Here is a 25,508-nt window from a genome sequence, read left to right on the forward strand (position 1 = left end):
TGCCTCGTTATGAAAACCTTGGAGCCTTCGTAACTTTAAATTCACTAATGTAGTACTTTCAGCATTTGCTCATCCCATATTGAAAGGTCAACATCCCCAATTACACCTTGTTTGTCCACTCTACATGTGGAAAAGTACACATGTCAATTATTTTCGTTGAAAACTCTTTCCTGTACTACCTGATTTGCTGTATCCCTTTCTGCAAGCTCTATTTTTACGTGCTGGCCGTTGTGGCCATGCAGTTCTAGATGCTTCGGTCTGGAACTGTGCTACCACTATGGTCGCAGGTTCGAATCCTGCCTGGGGCATGGATGTGTGTGATGTCTTTAGGTTAGTTAGGTTTAAGTAGTTCTAAGTTCTAGGGGACTGATGACCTCAGATGTTAAGTCCCATAGTGCTTAGAGCCATTTGAACCTTTTTTTTATTTTTACTTGGTTCTTGCTAACAGCAGACACATTCACAATATCACATTTCATAATGGGAACATTTTTATAAATGTGTTAACCCACAGCCACTGTAGAGACTTTCAGCGTACACTACATATGGATCCATATTTGTCTTCTTGTGTTGACTTTGTGAGATGTTCGTCCTTGTATCAGAATTAGCTGTGTTCCCTCCTACATGTTCTCTTTGTTGTTTTCCTCCCAACTGACACTTGTTGTTGGTAGTGCAGGCTTTAATGTCTTTGTCTCTTCACAAGTCTTCTCTGGAATTTTCACTTATCGTTTTCCCATGTTCTTTTACTTGTCCTCTTGTAGCTATTAAGGTTGGTTCATGTGGCTCTGAGCACTATGGGACTAACTGCTGAGGTCATCAGTCCCCTAGAACTTAGAACTACTTAAACCTAACCAACCTAAGGACATCACACACATCAATGCCCGAGGCAGGATTCGAACCTGCGACCGCAGCAGTCGCGCGGTTCCAGACTGTTGCACCTAGAACCACTCGGCCACCCCAGCTGGCCAGCTATTAAAATCCACCTCAAAGTTGTAAGTCACCTCTTGAAAGTTTATCTGTACTATACAGGCTGTACCAGAAGTCTCATTACCCCAACTAACTGTGTACTAACTGATTTTTCTTGTTGCAGGTGATATTGATCTGCGAGAAGAATGGCTGATGAATCCAATTACAGCCTGGAACAACGAATCATCATTAGTACCTGGCTTAATGAACGACCTCACACTGGGAAAACACTGAGAGATGTTGAAATTACTTCACCATTAGATGTAATATGGCTGCACCACCGAAACCAACAATATTACATTGGGAGAAGAAGATGTTTGCAACTGGTTCCATAACAGACAGGCCACACTCTGGAAGACCGAGAAGAGGAGCAGACACATGTGCAGTAGTTGCAACATCAGATGAACATTCGTCGAAAAAGTCGCTACACAAGCGATCACGGGAAATGAATATCCCGTTAACGACTTTACGGTGACATTTGCGATCAGACTTAAACCTAAAACCGTTCAGATGCTCGTTTGAGGATGAACCAAGATTTGGAGACGTGACGCCTGTGCGCGGTTACTGGAGATGTTCGACACAATTCCCAGTCATGGAAAACTTGTGTTCTCAGACGAATGTGCTGTGTACCATAGTGCAAAGATAGACATGTTTATTTGTGAAGTAAAGTGAACCCGTACTTCTTTGAGGAGCTGGATATGAATTCTCCCTGTGTCATGATACGGGCTGCAATGTGTGCGACGCATTTGATCGGTTCATATTTCTTTGAAAATCCAGAAACTGATGCTGCCGTGCCAGTGAATCAGGGAACGTATCACTCCACGCTAAGTGACTGAAACTCGAACGTTTGGGACTTCTTGCTCGTATCTGGTTCCAAGATGGAGCGCCGGCGCATTTTGCAATATGCGTAAGGGAATACCTTACCGATGTGTTCAGAGACAGATGGATTGGAAGAGGATTACCTGCGTTACCGGCATATCGGAAATCCCCCCCCCCCCCAAAAAAAAATCCCTATCAAATATAATGCATTATTGGGCACATCAAACAGAAAGTCGCCCAGAATCGTTATCAGACAACTGAGGACCTCAAGGATGCTATTCGGAATGCAATTTCTTCTATCATGCCAGCAACACTGCAGCAAATATCACATCGCACCTGGAGGCGAATAATTTTGTGCAATGAAAATGACGGATTGCACGCAGATCACCTGGAGTAAACGGTGGTAATCTGATGGTACACTCTCCTCTCATCAGATTCATTCTGTTGAAAGAACATTTCACGCAGATGTAAGAAATGTAGATGACGAGTTATGGGACTTTTGGTACAGCCTATAATATTCATTTGTAGTCGACGGTGTCTTACTTGAGCTGTGAGTAATCTCTGATAATGTGCGTTTGTCCTGCATCATCTCTTCCGTCTCTGTCTTTCTCTTGATGTTACGTAATACGTATGTTTGAGTCCTCCTGCGTGACCTGTACTACACTGGCGACTGTCGCCAGAATTTTAAGATTTTCAGACAAGTCCCGATGTCCCCTCTCCGTAATCTCTGCTAGCTATAGCGTAGTATAGATCAAAACATAAGTTTTATTTCTCTTTTCTCACTTTTACAAATTACGCGCACTTTATCGATTGCTAACCAAATATGTTCACGTAAATAATTCAGGATTGTGGAAACGAAACTCGGCTGAAATCTCTGACATATCGAATATTGACATTTGTAAATTTATATACGTATAAAATATTTGTATACTTAAGATTTAACTGCCTTCAGTAACCTTAATAAGAAACTGTAATTGATGTATTGTTTCACTACAGTCTAATAAAGATCACCAAATACAGAATGAACCTAAATTACAAAGTACATCTCTGGTCGCAATGTGCACAAGCTGTTGTTTTACTGTTTACAAACATCGTGTCATGAGTTCACAGAAGGCAAAATGAAGTTACTTGCTTGGGTTAGTAAATGTACATCTACAGTCAATTTTTTCACTGGAGGGCGTCCTAGAAATTAAAGGATTATGAACGACAGTGAATGATAACCGTTACTGCGTGAACTTACTGACCTGTGTGTCACTTTTGGATGCAATTGTTCTTTTAATGTGAATTAAATTGTAAGCCGTAAAACTGTCCAAAATTTGTGCTTTTTGTATATTAACAAGTAAAGCGCAGAGTATACTTACTGATACAACGTCACTCTATTTGTTTGCTTAACAGCAGTCACTTTGTGTACTCCAACAAAATTTAAATATCTGCTGCCACACTTAAAATTACGTCTTCCAACTCAACCTCTTGGAGCCTAAGTAGTGTAACTCATGTTATTCTTGTTTTGAAATTCTTAATCTTTTACTAGGGCTGTTATACAAAATTCAGCTGTACTATTTATATCGCTTTTTTATCGTGTATGTCGACAGAATACTTTTTTTCTGACACGCATTAATTTCAAATGATTACATCCAGTCATAGACCCAGTTTAAGTGCCACAATCCCGCGTTTTAACGCTCGTGATAATTCAGATAAAGGATTTAGTGCTACGAAAATTTACAGGACAGTGAACAACAATTTATTTACATAATTTGACATAATCTTTGTTACTCATCATCAGTTCTGTCATTTCCAATCAATTGCACAATGTCTGCAGCATTGTCAGATGAACGAGGACTCTGAAAATAGTGCTGGTGAACAGGTGATATGAAGACCAAAAGTTCTTTCATGTCTTCTATTCTCTGTTCGTAACAGCTTGGGCCCTGTGTACAATTTTCCCTGAGGTATATTGCTTAGGGAAACTGTACATCATTTTTTAGATCCTGGCTTAAAGTCCAACTTGTGGAATCTCATGCCTGTTGAAAGAGTTTCCTTGAAAAAAAAGTGTCAATATGTCATTCTATTACAACTTAACCCACTGCATCTTCAGTCATGACACACCGACTTCACAGAAATACTGTACCAATCAGTGGGACAAACTAACTGTTGTGTCTTGCAGCAGCTTTCTGTTGAGGCAAATCACCATCATTGGGGCGACAGCAATGGCCAGTTTTCCTTTTTACTTAAAACTAGTTTCCATAATGCCATGGGTATTTTCCAGTTCTTGCCCCACCCTGTCCAAGTTTCATTGTGCGTTACTACATGTTTTGCTGGCAGTGAACTTTTTGCAATGTGTTTGATCAAACAGCACCAATTTTTTGGGAATCTCTAGATCCAACCACCTCAGCACAGCAGTACATGAATCCTAATTTTTATGACAGCCTGTGGCAACCCTAATTGGAAATGCATAAAGTGCATTTGTAATAAGCTACATGGACTTTCAGTCTCACAAATCATAGACACTTTTCTCAGTCAAAGGAAAAGACATGATAGGAGCTTTCATAAAGTGGTTTCTCAGTGTCCGCTTTCATGGACTTCTGAGATGATTCAACCTTGCATAGATGCAAGTCATCGTCTTGTCGAAGCTGTGCCATTACTTGCTCATCTGTTGAATGTGAAATTTTAGTAGCAAAAGTATCGTGTGGCACACCAGAATCCTTGTGAGGAGCAGGGAAATGTAACTTGAATGCATTAAAAATTGTACAATAAATGTTTTCTGCAACTGGCTGTTTTCCTTAACTCTCAAAATGGTCATTTTACAAATTATAAAGCAGTCAGATAATCAAATTTTCTCATAAATATCTTCTGTTTGTGTTGCGGTATCTCGTATGGTGTGATTGGTAAGAGAGGAATAATATTATGGATCACACGCTATTATCGTTTTTTCTTCTGGGGTTTTGCTACCAGGAACTTTCTTGCCTCATTTACCTTCATATGGAAGCTCTATTATTTTTGTCTTTTCTATGGATCAGGTCATTCTGCCACAGAGATTTTTAATGTTTCCAGAAATATTTTTTGCATAGTTACACTTCTTCCATCAATGGTCACAGGAAAAATATTGCAGTTTTTATTTTTTATTTTTAATGTCATTTGTTCATTGATGACGTTGTGGCATTTTATGTTTAATAATGCCAGAAAACAGTGCTGAATTTATGTGCAGCTCTTATGTCTAAGATGTTGTACAAGAAACAACGTATTAATGTTGATGTAAAGTAACAAGATAATGAGAAAATAAAGAACACTGCCCATCATTGGATGACTCTTGATGTAATGGAAAATATTCAGTGCAGGATCCATAATCATCCCAATTAATTGATTCCCTAATGCTGTCTATATCACTGTAACTCATTGTGAAACACACTGAACACAATTAAATAAGTAAAATCTTATTACTCGAACACTCTGAAGATTGAACAGCCACAGCAAATTGGGGAGACTCAAAACAATAGCAGGCAAGGTGGAGTAACTCTCAATTACACGACTTCAACTGTCATTCAGATAAATGTGTGTACTTACAGCAGAAAATTGTGCAATGTGAGTTATGAATTACATGACTTGCACTGTTAATAGAATTCATTTGCCGACATGTTCATTATGTAGTTCACAAAATTTCTTTAGCGTAAACAAACAACTAACTCAAGATAAGTACATCTATTGTAAGCATAAAATCAAGAGAGTGCTCTTTAGGGACTGTTGCCTGAGAAACAAAGTCTGTTGTAAGACAGTATTTTTCTTTATGAAAACGATCAATTTTTGCAAAATACACTCCTGGAAATGAAAAAAAGAACACATTGACACCGGTGTGTCAGACCCACCGTACTTGCTCCAGACACTGCGAGAGGGCTGTACAAGCAATGATCACACGCACAGCACAGCGGACACACCAGGAACCGCGGTGTTGGCCGTCGAATGGCGCTAGCTGCGCAGAATTTGTGCACCGCCGCCGTCAGTGTCAGCCAGTTTGCCGTGGCATACGGAGCTCCATCGCAGTCTTTAACACTGGTAGCATGCCGCGACAGCGTGGACGTGAACAGTATGTGCAGTTGACAGACTTTGAGCGAGGGCATATAGTGGGCATGCGGGAGGCCGGGTGGACGCACCGCCGAATTGCTCAACACGTGGGGCGTGAGGTCTCCACAGTACATCGATGTTGTCGCCAGTGGTCGGCGGAAGGTGCACGTGCCCGTCGACCTGGGACCGGACCGCAGCGACGCGCGGATGCACGCCAAGACCGTAGGATCCTACGCAGTGCCATAGGGGACCGCACCGCCACATCCCAGCAAATTAGGGACACTGTTGCTCCTGGGGTATCGGCGAGGACCATTCGCAACCGTCTCCATGAAGCTGGGCTACGGTCCCGCACACCGTTAGGCCATCTTCCGCTCACGCCCCAACATCGTGCAGCCCGCCTCCAGTGGTGTCGCAACAGGTGTGAATGGAGGGACGAATGGAGACGTGTCGTCTTCAGCGATGAGAGTCGCTTCTGCCTTGGTGCCAATGATGGTGGTATGCGTGTTTGGCGCCGTGCAGGTGAGCGCCACAATCAGGACTGCATACGACCGAGGCACACAGGGCCAACACCCGGCATCATGGTGTGGGGAGCGATCTCCTACACTGGCCGTACACCACTGGTGATCGTCGAGGGGACACTGAATAGTGCACGGTACATCCAAACCGTCATCGAACCCATCGTACTACCATTCCTAGACCGGCAAGGGAACTTGCTGTTCCAACAGGACAATGCACGTCCGCATGTATCCCGTGCCACCCAACGTGCTCTAGAAGGTGTAAGTCAACTACCCTGGCCAGCAAGATCTCCGGATCTGTCCCCCATTGAGCATGTTTGGGACTGGATGAAGCGTCGTCTCACGCGGTCTGCACGTCCAGCACGAACGCTGGTCCAACTGAGGCGCCAGGTGGAAATGGCATGGCAAGCCGTTCCACAGGACTACATCCAGCATCTCTACGATCGTCTCCATGGGAGAATAGCAGCCTGCATTGCTGCGAAAGGTGGATATACACTGTACTAGTGCCGACATTGTGCATGCTCTGTTGCCTGTGTCTATGTGCCTGTGGTTCTGTCAGTGTGAGCATGTGATGTATCTGACCCCAGGAATGTGTCAATAAAGTTTCCCCTTCCTGGGGCAATGAATTCACAGTGTTCTTATTTCAATTTCCAGGAGCGTAATTTAATTGGATAGATAAAAAATCTACTCACCAAGTGGCGGCAGAACACGCATGTAAAAGAAGGTTATAATTAGGCAATCTTTCAGAACCAGTGGCTCCTCCTCCAGGCAGAAGGGTTGAAGGGGAGGGAAGTGGGGTGAAGGAGAAGAACTGGAGAGGTCTAGGGAAATGGGTAGATTTCAGTAAAATCACCCAGAATTGCGGATGAGCAGTTCTGGCTGACTTTTTATTTTAAGTTACTGTATTTTTCTTGTAACTACTGAAAGTGAAGTCACTGTAAATCCAGCTGGAGCAGGTAAGAAAAACCTGGCATCATAGTCTGGTTTAGAACAGATGTTAAGGTGTTCATCTATTAGCCTTTGAGCATGTTTACCACGCAGCTGGCTTTGTCAGCTGAATCATAACCAACCATTATCCATTTGAACTAATAACACAACTCAAAAATGCACAAAAAATTAAATTAACATAAATTTTGATATAAACACAGTTATACGTATAAACACACATGCTATACATTTTACAATAAAGAAAAAAAAAATGTACTTATCGGCCAGAGCCAGCCAGTACACAAATCTAAGCTGGCACTAAGAACAAAAGCCAAAAGTCATCCAACCAAGCGCGCGCACACACACACACACACACACACACACACACACACACACACACACTAAAAAGCAAAACAAAACTCCTTACTGTCACCCATTTGTCATAAACTGTACCCTTCCTAAACTACCCCGCCCCCCCACCACCACCACCAACTAATAGCCATGCGAAACACAATACCCAAATAAAAGTACAATGAAAAGAACTAAAAATTCATATCTCTGAAATAAAAAAATTAAAAACAGTCCAAACAAAGTAACGTAATACAATCTTAAAGCCACCTCCTAGTCCTTCCCCACCTCCGACAGAAACAACTCCTACATAACATCCCCAACATCCAAATCCAACCAATTCCACTCTATTGTATTTGTGCAAATCTGTATTCAGTTATTTTTAACTTGCAGGCTGTGATTCACAACTAAATTCTGTATACCTGTGGCGCTACATGCCTGTGAATGATAATGAATCTGAAAGGATTGTAGACTCCTTCTCAATACAAACCTCAATTAATCCAACCACTCCCCATTTTGTCCATCAACCCACCTCAGTACATCCAGCTACTGAAACAACTGCCCCCACACTCACGTATCGTGATTTCCCTAAATCACTCCAGGCAAATGCCGGGATGGTTCCTCTGAAAGGGCACGGCCGACTTCCTTCCCAATCCTTCCCTAATCCGATGAGACCGATGACCACGCTGTCTGGTCTCCTTCCCCAAACCAACCAACCAACACTCACGTTCACATAACACCCCTACCCCTCTCATTATTTCACCCTCCAAAATGCTGACTCATCAGTTCCAACAACAATAACAAGAACAACAGCAGCCCCTCCCACTCTCCCCCAAACCATTCCTATACTTACTAAACTCAGAACATACATTTCAAAAGCCATCTGGAGAGCAATAGCAAAGATAATAGGTTAACAGCAATAGCAAAGATAATAGGTTAACAACATAATATCACAAATGGCTAGCCTAGAGTATTTGAACCAGGAACCCCTCCAAATAGATCACCAAACATTATCATGGTGACACCACCCAGATATACTTGACCCTGGTGTGAGATCAGCAACTTCGTAGAGTTACATAAAATCGCAACAACACTTGACATACTCAGCAATCAACCCATGCAACTCCAAAGGCTTTATGGTTGTCACCTGTTGCAACATGCAAAAACCTGCTGGTAAATTTGTCACATCTATACCTAATAACAAATCAAAAGAAAAATTAATTAAGTGTCCAACCATTAAGCTGCGCAGGATTAGCCGAGCGGTCTAAGGTGCTGCAGTCATGGACTGTTCGGCTGCTCCCGGCGGAGGTTCGAGTCCTCCCTCGGGCATGGGTCCTTAGGATAATTTAGGTTAAGTAGTGTGTCAGCTTAGGGACTGATGACCTTAGCAGTTAAGTCCCATAAGATTTCACACACATTTGAACTCCAACCATTAACAACACACTGTTGTAATAATTCCAAAGCTAAAAATAAATCTGTACTCAATAACTACTAACACTGAAATAACTCACTAGCAAAGAACAAGACACACAATTGCAATACATATCCTGGTATACAACATCCACCATTCTAACAGCTGAGTAATATCACACTAAAACAACTATGTACCATCAAAATTCAACACTAGAGAGCACTACCAAACACTCCAAAACGTCCTCTTCAACCACGATCCATTTCAAATACACTGTGCAACCATGACTCTGGTAACAAAACACAGTTATATCGTAAGTTAATGTACTGCACGTTTTGGTTGACCTATTATTAACCTGTGTGTCAGACATAAGGAAGGGATTAATAATTTGTGGTAATATTAATGTTAATTTCTTAAATAGGACGAGAAAAGTGATCTAGCTAAAGCTGTTACCCACTTATAATTTAGTATCAGTCATAACTTTTCCTGCCAGAGTTGCTTATGTAAGTTATTCATACAACAAGTGGAACTTATAAGGTGTACAACTTTGCTTCCGCCATTTTTTCCCCGACATTTGAGGCTTTAATGAAACAAACTGGTTACACATGTGTCATTCAAAGTATTTTCCATCACTGGCCACTACTTCCTCCCATCTTTCAGGCAGTGTACAAATCCCGCGTCAGAAAAATTGTTCATCTTTTGAAGTGATCCAATTTGTGGCTTCTTCATGAGATCGGAAGTGTTGGTCAGCCAGACCATGCGCCATTGATCTAAACAGGTGATAGTCAGAGGGAGCAATGTCTGGAGAATATGGCAGGTGGGGTAGGATTTCCTCTTTTTAACATTTCCAAGGGCGCATTGACCTCTTTTGCAATGTGGGGCCGAGCATTGTTGGGCTGCAAAATCACTTTATCATGCCTCTCGCTGTATTGCGGCCATTTGTCTTTTAATGCTCTGCTCAAACACATTCATTGCATTCAATAACAAGCACCTGTGATTGTTTCACTTGGTTTTAACAACTCATAGTGTACAACACTGAGCTGGTCTCACCAAATGCAAAGCTTGATCTTGGAGCCGTGAATATTCAGTTTGGCTGTTGACATGGAAGCATTTTTTGCATTTAGGATTATCATACGAACACATTTTTCATCCCCGGTCACAATGCAATGCAGAAATCCCTTCAGTTTTTGCCTCTGAAGCAACTGTTCACAAACACACATAAGCCGTTCAACGTCTCTTGATTTCAGCTCACAGGGGACCCAAGTTCCTTCCTTCTGAATAATGCCCATAGCTTTGAGATGTTTTGAAATGGTTGCTGTGTCACTCCCACTAATCGTACCAATTCTTCTTGAGTTTGTCACGAGTCTTCACTCAGCAATGTCTCCAATAATGCATCTTTGAAAACATTCTCTCTTCCACTACTATGCCAGTCTATGACGTTAAAATCACCATTCTCAAAGCATTGAAACCACTCATGACACATTTTTCCACTAGTAGCATCCTTACCATACGCACTTGAGAGCATTCAATTAGACTCAGCTGCTGTTTCCTTCATATTGGGGGAGGGGAGGGGGGGGGAGGGGGGGAAACTGTAACACCTCCCGCAAATGGTGAGAATCAGGCTCGTAAACTGACATTTTCAATCAAGAACAACTTTATGATGCAGAGACAAATCGACTAATGTTTGAATGATGTTATGCTGACTGAGGTCCAAGCTAACTGCCTGACATCTGCGATCTGTTTCTTTCGACCGCTACTTACCATTGTTGCCACCTATCGGCAAACGGCGGAAGCAAAGTTGTACATCTTGTAAAATAGACACTTGCCCATCCTGTGGTAATTAGATCGTCAGATCGTAATGCACAACTAGTTATATTATGTTACTTCATTCTATGTACAGTCTACCAACACACTAAGAGGTGGATGAATGGCAAAACTACTGGAAATTGTAAAGAAAACTTAAAAACATGTTGACTGGAATGGAGTTCACAGTAGGCCCTATGCTTAATGCTAACTGTAAATTAGACATATTTCTTCATGAGTGTAATCCATTTTTGAAATTAGTTTTCCTAAAAAGGTAATTAAATACAGTATTAGACAGAACAACTTATGATTCATAGATACTTTCATATTATAAGCTGTACTGTGACCTATTAAGAAAAAATGTAAAACATGTGGGAGTATGCTCATCCTGTCTGAAATAGACAAAGCAGACAATAAAATCAAATCAATATGAAATATTGTTAAAAGAGAGACGGGGGAAGAGGCCACAGAAGATGGCATTATTTATGTTAAAGAGAGCAGGAGCATTGTGAAAGGTAGTTCATGTGTAGCAGATATTTTTAATATTTACTTTTTATAAATAGATGAGAAAATTGGTTCAAATAGTTCAGAAGAGAAAGAAAACTGTACAACAAAGAAGCAATAGAGAGAAAACTTAATGAAATAAAAGTTAATCTCACATCCCCATCTGAAACAAGGGAGTCTAAAAATCAAAAATTCCTGTGGGTTAGATAATGTCTCCAACAACAGACTAAAAAGTTGTGGCCTTCTAATATGTAACCAGACATATTAGAATATGTTGTTTTTAGATTGCTCTATGAGAAAGTAGCTTCACAGATATCAGTAACTACTGCTCAGTGTCACTCCCTACATTGCTTCCTAAAATATTTATGTAGGTAATGTACTCTAGGCTTGTCACATATCTTTATAGTATGGTATATTTAGCCAATCATAGTTTGAATGTCAAAAGGGCCTCTCTTCTGAGTCAGCTATTTACCAGCAACATCCCAACCCTGAGTAGTTAAAGAATTGAACTACAATGTATAAAACAGCTTCAAATGTTGGATTACTTTACAAATGAGTTAGTGTTTGAATATTTGACATTAAGCCTGTAAAATGGTTATGGCAAAAGACGCAAAACCCTATTATCAAACACTGGATGAGTATAATCTGCATAATTCGCACTTTGCCTCAAGAAATGCTAGTTTTTCACATGTCTCAATGTTTATGGTGTCATACCTGCTGAACTAAGTGCTGTACAGTGATATAATTTTGAAATTACATTCAGTCGTGTATTTGGATACTGTCTGCAAAATTTAGTAGAGACAATAAATTAAAATGTCATGCCTGATGCTGAAGTTTTACTGCTTGGTAAACTTTTTTCTTTCATTACCTCGTGGGTAATGTGCAAGTGAGGAAAAGTTTTGAAATAGTTTGTTGGAAAATCCTAACTGCTTTCATTCTCAAATATCGGATGAATATATTCTGAGTAATTTGTGCACTGTGTGTTTGCTGACTCAAGACATATACAATTCCTAACATTAATTCTTGATATTTTGTTTCAATTTTTAACGTAAGATTATACTTCTTAGCGGATAGATTGTAATAGTGTTGAAAATTTTTGAATTCTATCGGTAATTGTATAAAATACTGAAAATCAAATATTTGTAGTTGGAGTAGTACAAAGAGGGACAGCACAATATCTGTATGGGGAGAAATTACAAAGGGAGTCCAACAAGGTCCAATAATTGGCCCACAACTGTTTTTGCTTTATGTTAATGATTTACCATTTTACTTGAACCAGCATGTAAAATTAGACTTGTTTGCAATATGACAAAAGTGTTGTGAAGCCAAAAGAAGCAGCAACAGAGACAATAGTAAATGATTTCTCTGTAAAGTTACTGACCAGTTTTGCACATATGGGCTACCTTTAATATTCAATAGATATCAGAAATATTTTCAAATGCAGATTACAAATGTTTCTCGCTAACAACTCCTCCTAAACCACAGAGGAAGTTTTGAAAAAAAAAAAAAAAAAAAAGAAAGAAAGTCTGTTTCTTCCATTGACATATTCCGCTTCATAACATGTATAATGAATATGAGTTATGGAAAATCTAAGGTTCTAAAGCTTTGGGAGACAATATATAAACCAAGAATAGATGTTAATTCAGAAAATAAATTAAAGTGGTTCTAAAAATCATTGTCACTTAACTGTGGTAATCCATGTGACTATTTGGGTCCTACTATATGATATGTAAATATTATTCTCAGTACACCTATGTAAATAACTGTTTGGTCTTTGAAAAGGGTTCTCTATAGAGAAAGTAACGCATGATCTGTCAAATGAAATCTTGGCAGAAATATAGATACATATAATCACACTGGGGAAAACAAAACAGAGTAAAATACAATGTTGATATATTCTGTAGCATTGCCGAAGCCTCTGGTTGTAAAATACCAATTAGAAAACTGAAATGTTAAAACATTAATGGTGTTCGTCTTGCTTGAATTAACAGCCTTCATAACAAAAGCAAAAGGGTCACATTGGTGAATTGCACCACAGGAAGGAAACTACATATTTTAAAAAAGGGGGGCATGGTATGGAGTCTCATAAGTTTGGTGTTGTGTCTACCCCATTTAAATTCATAACATAATGATTTTCAAGAACCCTTCAAATATCACAAGGTTTCCTAATGACACAAACATATTAATCAAAGGCTCAGATCGAACCACACCAGAAATAGCCTATATGAAGATCGATGAGGCCTACAACTGGTCACAGCAAAGAGCTAGAAAACCGAATTTCAGAGATATTCATAGTGTGCAGTATGAAAGCAGTAAAAAGGACATGTTAGAACCAGAAATATGCATTAAATCGCCCAGTACATGCAAACTTCATTGAATTATATGTCAACAACTAGCTAAAATGGAAAAACCTGAGTAACCGAACGACTTCATTTCAACATGTTTTGCACTTAGAAGGACTTCTAATTGTGTTAATTTGAAGACAATTTGGAGAATGCTCAGGAAGCAAAGACAGTTGCACTTGTGGTACAAGAAAGATCGGGAGAATGAGGACAGGCAAAAGTTAGTAGAGATTCGTGCTGCTGTAAAAAGAGCGATGCGTGAAGCATACAACCACTACCACCGTCATACCTTAGCAAGAGATCTTACTGAAAACCCAATGAAATTCTAATCTTACGTAAAATCGGTGAGCGGGTCGAAGGTTTCCATCCAGTCCCTCACTGATCAGTCTGGCCTGGCAACGGAAGACAGCAAAACAAAAGCCGAAATTTTAAATTTAGCATTTGAGAAATCTTTCACGCAGGAGGCTCGTACAAACATACTGCCGTTTGAGTCTCGTACAGATTCCTGTATGGAGGACATAGTGATAGACATCCCTAGGGTTGTGAAGCAGCTGAATTGGTTGAAAATAAACAAATCGCCAGGTCCTGATGGGATTCCAATTCGGTTTTACAGAGAGTACTCTACTGCATTGGCTCCTTACTTAGCTTGCATTTATTGTGAATCTGTTGCCCAACGTAAAGTCCCGAGCGACTGGAGAAAAGCGCAGGCGACACCTGTATATAAGAAGGGTAGAAGGACGGATCCTTAAAATTACAGACCAATATCCTTAACATCGGTTTGTTGCAGGATTCTCGAACATATTCTCAGTTCGAATATAATGAATTTCCTTGAGGCAGAGAAGTTGCTGTCCATGCATCAGCACGGCTTTAGAAAGCATTGCTCCTGCGAAACGCAACTCACACTTTTTTTCACATGATATCTTGCGAACCATGGATGAAGGGTATCAGACAGATGCCATATTCCTTGACTTCCGGAAAGCGTTTGACTCGGTGCCCCACTGCAGACTCCTAACTGAGGTAAGAGCTTATGGGTTTGGTTCCCAAATATGTGAGTGGCTCGAAGACTTCTTAGGTAATAGAACCCAGTTGTCCTCGATGGTGAGTGTTCATCAGAGGTGAAGGTATCATCTGGAGTGCCCCAGGGAAGTGTGGTAGGTCCGCTGTTGTTTTCTATCTACATAAATGATCTTTTGGACAGGGCGGATAACAATGTGCGGCTGTTAGCTGATGATGCTGTGGTGTACGGGAAGGTGTCGTCGTTGAGTGACTGTAGGAGGATATAAGATGACTTGTACAGGACTTGTGATTGGTGTAAAGAATGGCAGCTAACTCTAAATATAGATAAATGTAAATTATCTCTCCATTAGTAGTGTAGCGCTTGACACAGTCACGTCGATTAAGTATTTGAGTGTAACATTGCAGAGCGATATGAAGTGGGACAAGCATGTAATGGCAGTTGTGGGGAAGGCGGATAGTAGTCTTCGGTTCATTGGTAGAATTTTGGGAAGATGTGGTTCATCTGTAAAGGAGACTGCTTATAAAACACTAATACGACCTGTTCTTGAGTACTGCTCGAGCGTTTGGGATCCCTATCAGATCAGATTGAGGGAGGACATAGAAGCAATTCAGAGGTGGGCTGCTAGATTTGTTACTGGTAGGTTTGATTGTCATGCGAGTGTTACGGAAATGCTTCAGGAACTCGGTTGGGAGTCTCTGGAGGAAAGGAGGCGTTCTTTTCGTGAATCGCTACTGAGAAAATTTAGAGAACCAGCATTTAGTCTGACTGCAGTACAATTTTACTGCCGCCAACTTATATTTTGCAGAAAGACCACAACAATAAGATAAGAGAGATTAGGGCTCATACAGAGGCATATAGGCAGTCATTTTTCCCTCGTTCTGTTTGGGAGTGAAACAGGGAGAGAAGATGCTAGTTGTGGTACGAGGTACCCTCCGCCACACACTGTATGGTGGATTGTGGAGTATGTATGTAGATGTAGATGTAGGGTCTGTGTTTCATAGTTTCACTATGAATTATCTAACAGAATTATGTACTGGAGGCCCTACAGCTAAAGTAAAGAAAGTATTTATTCAGCAGTAGCAAGTGTAAACATATTGTATAAAGTATACAGTTGCTCATCTTGCTGAAACCTTCAGTTATCTGGAATTCTGTAATTCACTTTACCGTAAATTTACTCTCTAGTAGTATTTGTGTTAGAACTTCAAGTTTAACACACATATTTCGGAACGACACAACAACACATATAAGTCACAGAGTAAGTTGACAAGTAAGACATGTGTACACGTTAGCATTCGAATGAGCACTGAGTCCGTCTAGCGACCGCTGCTCGGCTGGCCGCTTAGGTGGCGCAGCTGCTGCATGGCTGGCAGACAGCGTCGCACGTAGAGGACGCGCGTAATTGCGCGGCGGCACTTTGAATGATCGGCGAGTCGCAACACTTTTCCCCCCTTTGAAATTGTTGCACTGGTCTTGATGGAGGTGTCCTGGAGATGGCTAATGTCCATAGGCGTTGTTTGACTTGCCGTAAAGTCCCGAGGAGGAGGCTTGCCGTACGGACGGAAGTGTCCCTGATTATAACGGGTTGAGATGACAGAAGATGTAGGAGTCGAATCTGCTGGGGCCCCATGCACCAATCTGCCCGTTGCGGCAAGTCCAGTTGATATGACAGGAGACATGGGCAATGTGTCGGCGTCCGTTGGAGGAGGAGGCGAGTAGATTTGCTCTGACAGAGGATGGTCATCCGGTTCCTGCATGGGCACGTCTCCTGGTGGCGTCCGTTCTGGTGCTGGCATCGTGATGATGGTGAGAGGGCTGCGTTGTGAGTATTGAGAGATGCCAAGATCCCGAGTGTCAGGTAGAGCCTAAGGTGGTGTGGCGGCATTCAGAACAGGCGTTGCTGGCACCCGAGGCCAAAGCTGGTCCGAATGACGCACTGCAACACCCGTGTCCGTCTGGATTTCATACAGGCGTCTGCCACGGTGCCTTAAGATGTGGCCTGGGCTCCATTTTGGCCGCCTGCCATATCCCCGTACCCAGACGAGGTCGTCGGCGGTGAACCGGCCAAGTGAAGGCACCCGCGGCTGTGAGGTGGGAGGCTGCAGAATATGAAGTAGCATGCGGGGCTGTCGGCCATGTAGGAGCTCATCCGGGCTGCGGTCGCCCACGGGGGTGAAACAGTAAGACGCCAGAAACTGGAGAAGCGCATCATCAGCAGCAGAAGAAGTCAGAAGTTTCCGCATCTGAGCCTTAAATGTGCAGACCAGTCGTTCAGCCTCACATTTGGATTGTGGATGAAATGGCGAGGCCGTGACATGTGTAATGACGTGACGAGCACAAAAATCCGCAAATTCGGAAGAGGCAAATTGCGAACCATTATCAGTAACAAGAGTAGAGGGGAGGCCTTCTGAAGAAAAAACGCGGGCGAGAGCATTTGTGGTTGCCGCGGTGGTAGGTGACGTGCAACGGACAATGAAAGGAAAGTTAGAGTAGGCGTCAATTACGAGGAGCCAGTAAGTACCTAAAAAGGGTCCCGCAAATACAGCATGAATGCGCTCCCAGGGCTTCTCAGGTGAAGGCCACGGTGACAAAGATGACTTCAGGGCAGCGGCCTGTGACGCACAAGGGCCGCAGGCAGCGACCATGTGTTCTATTTCAGAGTCGATGCCAGGCCAGTACACATGACAACGCGCCAGAGATTTTGTGCGAGACACACCCCAGTGCCCTTGGTTAAGGAGGCGCAAGACCGAAGCATGCAAAGACGCAGGTACCACAACACGCGGCGAAGCATTGTCAGTGGAGAGGAGGATAACACCATCCCTAGCCGTGAGGCGGTAGCGCAAAGTGTAGTAGTTCCGCAACGGATCAGAAGTCTTAGCGGATGGGCGATCTGGCCAACCCTTCTGAATACAGCGTAAAACCCAGGAGAGGGTAGGGTCAGAACCCGTAGCAGCCGCCAGCCTGTCCCCAGTGATGGGGAACCCGTCCACAACCCGCTGCTCGGCAACATCCAGGTGGAAACACAAAAGTTCGTCCCTATCGAATGCCTGATCAGGACCCATGGGAAGGCGAGACAGAGCATCAGCATTCGCATGTTGAGCCGTTGGCCGGAAATGAATCTCATAATTGAAACGGGACAAGTAAAGAGCCCAACGCTGGAGGCGGTGTGCAGCCTTGTCGAGAAGTGACGTTGATGGATGAAATAAGGAAGCAAGTGGTTTGTGACCCGTAACAAGATGAAATTTTGAGCCATAGAGAAAAACACCAAACTTATGAAGAGCATAAATGATGCCCAAAGCTTCTTTCTCAATTTGAGAATACTTTTGTTGGGCATCCATGAGCGTTTTGGAGGCATAAGCAAAGGGTTGTTCTGGACCGTCAGAAAAACGGTGCGCAAGGACTGCACCGACCCCGTATTGAGAGGCGTCTGTGGCAAGAACAAGATGTTGGCCGGCTCGATAAGTAGCCAGGCACGGGGCCTGTTTCAGCATAGTCTTCAACTTCCGGAAAGCCACTTCACATGACACAGACCAGTGAAAAGGCACGTTTTTATGCAACAGGCGATGCAACGGCTGAGCCACTGAAGCCGCAGGCGGTAAAAACTTGTGATAATATGCTATTTTCCCCAAGAAGGCCTGCAGTTCCTTAACAGATGTAGGGCGAGGAAGGGCATCGATCGCAGCGACAATTTGTTGAAGCGGACGAATACCATCCCGAGAGAGTTGAAGCCCCAAGTACGTGATAGATGCCTGAAAAAATTGTGATTTCTGACAATTACACTTAAGACTGGCAGTCTGTAAGACATGAAAAAGTGTGCGGAGATTTTGAAGATGTTCTTCAGTGGTGGAGCCAGTGGCAACAATGTCGTCCATGTAATTGATACACCCAGGGACAGGGAGCAATAATTGTTCCAAGAATCGCTGAAAGAGAGCAGGGGCGCTAGCAACCCCGAATGGCAAGCGTTGGTATTGATAGAGGCCGAAAGGCGTGTTAAGGACCAGAAACTGCCGGGAAGCAGCGTCGAGAGGAAGTTGATGATAAGCTTCTGACAGGTCAATTTTAGAAAAATACTGGCCTCCAGCAAGTTTAGTGAACAGTTCTTCAGGACGGGGCATAGGGTAAGTGTCGATGAGGCATTGAGCATTTACAGTGGCTTTAAAATCGCCACAGAGATGAATATCACCATTTGGCTTAGCAACGACAATGACAGGAGAGGACCACTCACTGGAAGTGACAGGAAGCAAGACCCCTGAAGCAGTGAGACGATCCAACTCCCGTTTTACCCGATCACGAAGGGCCACAGGAATGGGCCGAGCCCGAAAAAACTTAGGCCGAGCAGTGGGTTTGAGCGTGATATGAGCTTCAAAGTCGTTTGCACGGCCTAACCCAGGAGAAAAAAGGGATGAAAATGTCGTCGACAAGGAATCCAGTTGAGCATAAGGAATAGCATCAGAGACAGTATTGACAGAGTCATCTATGGAGAACCCAAAAACGCGAAAAGCATCGAAACCAAAAAGATTTTCTGCGTTGCTCTGGTCGACCACAAATATGGGAACAGTGCAAACGACAGATTTGTAAGATACCTCAGCATTAAACTGTCCCAAGAGAGAAATCTTCTGTTTATTGTACGTCCGTAATTGCCGAGTGACAGGGGACAGGAGTGGAGAACCCAGCTGAAGATACGTCTGAGAATTAATTATAGTGGCAGCAGAACCGGTATCCACTTGCATGCGAACATCTCGACCAAGGATTTGGACAGTGAGGAATAACTTCCCTGAAAGGGAAGAAGTGCAATTGACAGACAACACAGAATCAGAATCAGCGTCATGTTCATGAACATCATGTATGCGGTCGGATTTGCAAACGGAAGACACATGACCTTTCTTTTTGCAATTGTGACACACAGCCCAACGTTGGGTACAATCCTCGCGTGACTGTTTCGTAAAACACCGCGGACATGAAGGAAGTTGCCGGGGGTTTTGCTGCAGTTTCTTAGCGGGTTGTTTACGGCGAGGCCGAGGCTGCACGTGGGAGCGCACTGCGGCCACATCGGCCGGCAGGGACACGCCACATGCGTCGTCAACAGCGCACAGAGGTTGTATTTCCTCGACATCAGCCCATGCTTCTATTTGCGCCCCAGCGGCACGAGAAATTTCAAAAGACTGAGCAATGGAGAGAACTTCATCTAGAGTCAGATTCGCCAACTGAAGGGCACGTTGCCGAACTTCTTTGTCGGGTGCCGACCAGATAATAGCATCCCATACCATGGAATTGGCATAGGATTCTTTGTGAACGTCAGTAACAAATTGACACTTTCGACTGAGGCCGTGAAGTTCAGCAGCCCAAGTGCGATAGGATTGATTTGGTTGTTTTTGACAACAATAAAAGGCAACACGAGAGGCTACCACATGTGTTTGCTTTTGAAAATAGACGGACAGAAGTGAACACATTTCAGCAAAGGACAAAGACGCAGGATCCTTCAAAGGAGCCAATTGCGACAACAACCGATACATTTGAGGTGAAATCCAGGAAAGGAACAGAGACTTTCATGGTTGTTCGTCCGTGACATGAAATGCCAAGAAGTGCTGTCGAAGACGTTTTTCATAATCAGAACAGTCTTCTGCCGTCTCGTCATAAGGAGGAAAAGGAGGTATAGCCAATGACGAGAAACGCCCCGCATTTGAGGCCGCGACGAAATCGCGAATTGCCGCTGTTAGAAGCATTTGCTGTTCAAGGAGATTTTGCAATAGTTGCTCGACAGTAGCCATGGAAACCTGTGAGTCAACGGTGAAAATGAAAAATTCACTATGTCGTCGCCAATTGTTAGAACTTCAAGTTTAACACATATATTTCGGAACAACACAACAACACATATAAGTCACAGAGTAAGTTGACAAGTTAGACATGTGTACACGTTAGCATTCGAATGAGCCCTGAGTCCCAGTCTGGCGGCCGCTGCTCGGCTGGCTGCTTAGGTGGCGCAGCTGCTGCATGGCTGGCAGACAGCGCCACACGTAGAGGACGCGCGTAATTGCGCGGCGGCACTTTGAATGATCGGCGAGTCACAACAGTTTGTTGCTGGTAATAAAAATGGAAATACTGTATAGAATATGTGACACTACCTGTGAATGGAATGAAAGAAGCAATAACACCTTAGAACATAATTAAGCTAGTGAAGAAAACTCCATAATTGCTGAACCTTTAAAATAGTATCAATCAAAATTCATGCAAAAAAAATCTAGAAAACAAAGAAGATTCTATAAAATTGTATGTGGCATTAATTGACCCATTGGACAAGAAAAGTGACAAATAAGGTAGCAATAACTAAAGAGAGATATCCATTTTGGCAACAGCTTATACGCTATTCTTAAATATTTACTTGTTACACTTGACAGTCAATTGTATTAATATTAAGATGGATTTAGAGACAGCAGCTCTTGCTTGGAACAGGTGTTCAATTTGTAAGCCTTACTTCATCGCTGATAGCCAAACAGTGAGGACATTGTCATGACTTTAATTAATTTTTAAAAAGTATGTGGGGCTGTTGTCAGGGAAATGGTAGATAACATAATTCAGGAATTTGTAATTAAATCTGAATTAATGAATCTTAAATGTGAATCTGTCACAGATACTGCCTCAAAGTAAAACTCGTGTGTGAAATTTCACAATATATACAAGAGCAAGATGAGGCAATGCTTATTTCTAGTCCTCTTCAGTTGTGTTCTGCAGAAAATTGTAAGAATCTGGAAAGTAACATTATTAGAATGCAAAATACCACAAATAATACTGTGAAGAGAGAATGACCGTATTAAAGTTAATTGCAAGACTGTTGCTGTATTGTGAATTTTGTAATTTTCTGAGCATATTCAGTGTTTGGTGACATTTCTGGATTACAGCTGGTCATATTTTACTACCTTCATGTTTTTTTATTTTTTTTTATTTTTTATTTTTTTATTATTATTTAGGCACCTACCAGACACCTTCAGCTGAGTTATCAAAGAAAAACATCAGCTATCCAGTTTGCAAAACCAGTGTAACAGGATCCTTTTGAAAAGATATTTTCCAAAGGACCCTGTTACACTGGTTTTTCCATCCACCATTAGGGTGGAGTGTGTAAAATACTTCGCCAATGTTGTGTGGCTTATAACAGCCAAACCTCACACACCTTGAAGAGCACTGCATTCATCTTTTGCAACCTACAAAATTTGCATTGTCGAACACTGTATTGCCACTGGACATTAGAATACCATAAAGCAACAATTTTGGGTACTGCTAATTCTGTCTGGGGTTCAATTATCAGAGTGTCTGAGATGTGAATGGTGGCAAACTGTAATTAATTGGGACAGAGACTGTAACTTGGTTAACACATGGAATCCCATTGTTTCCACAGTTTCTCATGTAGACGGTGTCATCCTACAGGAAGAAATAAAATTAAGTTCAGGCAATGACGATGGAGTACACTGAGGGACTCAATGACTGGAATCCTCTGGACAGATGAGTTTCACATTTCCGTCATCGAGGGCACTGCCTGATGTGTGGCCAGCCTCACAATTACGACTACGACACATGCAAGAAATGCATACTGCATGCTAATAATTTGTGTTATATGAGCAGTCAATATCAATATTTGGTAGCTCTGCTGAAGACGCCTGGCAGGTGCCCAGATAAAATATGATGCGAGATAATAGATGATGACCGGCAACACTTACAATAAAAATCATAAATTTGAAATTATTGAGTATTTGTTGTATTTACAGAAAAATATAATAAGTGAAATGAAGCAGGCCAATATCTTGAAAGAGATTACCACAAAAACATATTTAATGTCTCTTTAAAAAGGACTAAATTTATTATGAACATTAATAAAGAAACCTCAAAAATCATTAAGTTGAGATATATGTTGTGTAGCAAAAATAAAAAAATCTAATATGTGCATATAATAATTGAAGGAATTGCTCTGGAAAAAGTTTCCTATAATGGAAAGTATCTCCATTTATACCTGTACCACAGTGAAGCACATGGCAGAGGGTGATTCCCATTGTGTTACGGTTTCTTCCTATTACATTCATGTAAGCAGCACAGTAGGAATCACTGGTTGCATACCTCTGTGATTAATCTGATATTTTGATGGTTATTTCAGGAGTGATATGTATTTCTAGTTCTTGAAAGGTTGTAAGTAGTCTTTCAGAGGATAGTTTATGTCTTTCTTTAAGCATCTCCAGTCCATGTTTTTTAGCATTAGCATGATGATGTCCTATTGGTCAAACAACCCTGTGGACTGTAGAGATATGATACACATCTCATTTATTGAACACAATGCCCAAGTACTAACCCAAAGGATAGAACTAAGTCCAAGTACAGTCACCATCAGAGAAGCGGCTGTATCATAGCAGGTTAACATTAAGAGTGTAAACATGTGAATCAGCTCAGCTCCCTGCACTGCTCATCTTCTGTGGCCCCAGAGTTCACTTGTCTGTGTTATGTAGTACCAGGGTGCGAGAAGGGGATGGGAGTTTGTGTGTCATAGAGCCTGCGCTTGGTGCAATATTTCAGAATTAAAACTTCTTCACCTCCTGCTGACTCTATGTCCAAGATAATAAGCTACACTTTCCCTACCAAAAAGTTCTCAATCCAGTCATAAATTTAATTTGATACCCTATATGATTATACCGGTTAATAAATGTTGGAATGGTACTAAGTCAAATGCTCCTCCTACCTTACTAGCTTTATCCTTGGTGTTCACAATTTTGTGTAAGAAAAGTGCAGAAATTGTCGAAAGAATAATTAATGGGAATATGACTTTACTAATGATATAAAGCCCACGCCTACTACAGTAGTACAAGTTTATATGCCAACTAGCTCTGCAGATGACAAAGAAATTGATGAAATGTATGATGAGATAAAAGAAATTGTTCAGATAGTGAAGGGAGACAACAATTTAATAGTCATGGGTGACTGGAATTCGGTAGTAGGAAAAGGAAGAGAAGGAAACGTAGTAGGTGAATATGGATTGGGGGTAAGAAATGAAAGAGGAAGCTGCCTGATAGAATTTTGCACAGAGCAAAACTTAATCATAGCTAACACTTGGTTCAAGAATCATGAAAGAAGGTTGTATACATGGAAGAAGCCTGGAGATACTAGAATGTATCAGATAGATTATATAATGGTAAGACAGAGATTTAGGAACCATGTTTTAAATTGTAGGGCATTTCCAGGGGCAGATGTGGACACTGACCACAATCTGTTGTTTATGAACTGTAGATTAAAACTGAAGAAACAGCAAAAAGGTGGAAATTTAAGGAGACGGGACCTGGATAAACTGACTAAACCAGAGGTTGTATAGAGTTTCAGGGAGAGCATAAGGAAACAATTGACAGGAATGGGGGAAAGGAATACGGTAGAAGAATAATGGGCAGCTTTGAGGGATGAAGTAGTGAAGGCAGCAGAGGATCAAGTAGGTAAAAAGATGAGGGCTAATAGAAATCCTTGGGTAACAGAAGAAATATTGAATTTAATTGATGAAAGGAGAAAAAATAAAAATGCAGTAAATGAAGCAGACAAAAAGTAATACAAACGTCTCAAAAATGAGATCGACAGGAAGTGCAAAATGGCTAAGCAGGGATGGCTAGAGGACAAATGTAAGGATGTAGAGGCTTATCTCACTAGGGGTAAGATAGGTACTACCTACAGGAAAATTAAAGAGACCTTTGGAGAAAAGAGAACCACTTGTATGAATATCAAGGACTCTGATGGGAACCCAGTTCTAAGCACAGAAGGGAAAGCAGAAACATGGAAGGAGTGTATAGAGGGTCTATACAAGGGCGATGTAATTGAGGACAATATTATGGAAATGGAAGAGGATGTAGATGAAGATTAAATGGGAGATATGATACAGTGTGAAGAGTTTGACAGAGCACTGAAAGACCTAAGTCAAAACAAGGTCCCAGGAGTAGACAGCATTCCATTAGAACTACTGACAGCCTTGGGAGAGCCAGTCTTGACAAAACTCTACCATCTGGTGAGCAAGATGTGTGAGACAGGCGAGATACCCTCAGACTTCAAGAAGAATATAATAATTCCAATCGCAAAAAATGCAGGTGTGGACAGATGTGAAAATTACCGAACTATCAGTTTAATAAGTCACGGCTGCAAAATACTAACGCGAATTCTTTACAGATGAATGGAAAAACTGGTAGAAGCCAACCTCAGGGAAGATCAGTTTGGATTCCGTAGAAATCTTGGCACACAAGAGGCAATACTGACCCTACGACTTATCTTAGAAGCTAGATTAAGGAAAGGCAAACCTATGTTTCTAGCATTTGTAGACTTAGAGAAAGCTTTTGACAATGTTGACTGGAATACTGTCTTTCAAATTCTGAAGGTGGCAGGGGTAAAATACAGGGAGCGAAAGGCTATTTACAATTTGTACAGAAACCAGATGGCAGTTATAAGAGTCGAGGGATATGAAAGGGAAGCAGTAGTTGGGAAGGGAGTGAGACAGGGCTGTAGCCTCTCCCTGATGTTATTCAATCTGTATATTGAGCAAGCAGTGAAGGAAACAAAAGAAAAATTTGGAGTAGGTATTAAAATCCATGGAGAAGAAATAAAAACTTTGAGGTTCGCCGATGACATTGTAATTCTGTCAGAGACAGCAAAGGAGCTGCAAGAGCAGTTGAATGGAATGGACAGTGCCTTGAAAGGAGGATATAAGAAGAACATCAACAAAAGCAAAACGAGGATAATGGAATGTAGTCAAATTAAGTCAGGTGATGCTGAAGGAATTAGATTAGGAAATGAGACAGTTAAAG

At 41.8% G+C, this 25,508-nt stretch overlaps 1 protein-coding gene across 2 annotated transcripts in view; it reads left to right on the forward strand.

Moving 5' to 3' along the window:
* Positions 1-2,833: 2,833 nt before the first annotated feature.
* LOC126161421 (secretion-regulating guanine nucleotide exchange factor) overlaps positions 2,834-25,508 on the forward strand; it is a 72,167-nt gene continuing 49,492 nt past the window's right edge. For both annotated transcript variants that reach the window (XM_049917221.1, XM_049917220.1), the window contains exon 1: positions 2,834-2,918. In XM_049917221.1, coding sequence (XP_049773178.1) covers positions 2,901-2,918 — 18 coding nt within the window. In that variant the 5' untranslated portion in view covers positions 2,834-2,900. The remainder of the gene's footprint in view (positions 2,919-25,508) is intronic.

The sequence above is a fragment of the Schistocerca cancellata genome, chromosome 2 (genome assembly GCF_023864275.1).
Source record: "Schistocerca cancellata isolate TAMUIC-IGC-003103 chromosome 2, iqSchCanc2.1, whole genome shotgun sequence".
Classification (NCBI taxonomy): Eukaryota; Metazoa; Arthropoda; class Insecta; order Orthoptera; family Acrididae; genus Schistocerca; species Schistocerca cancellata.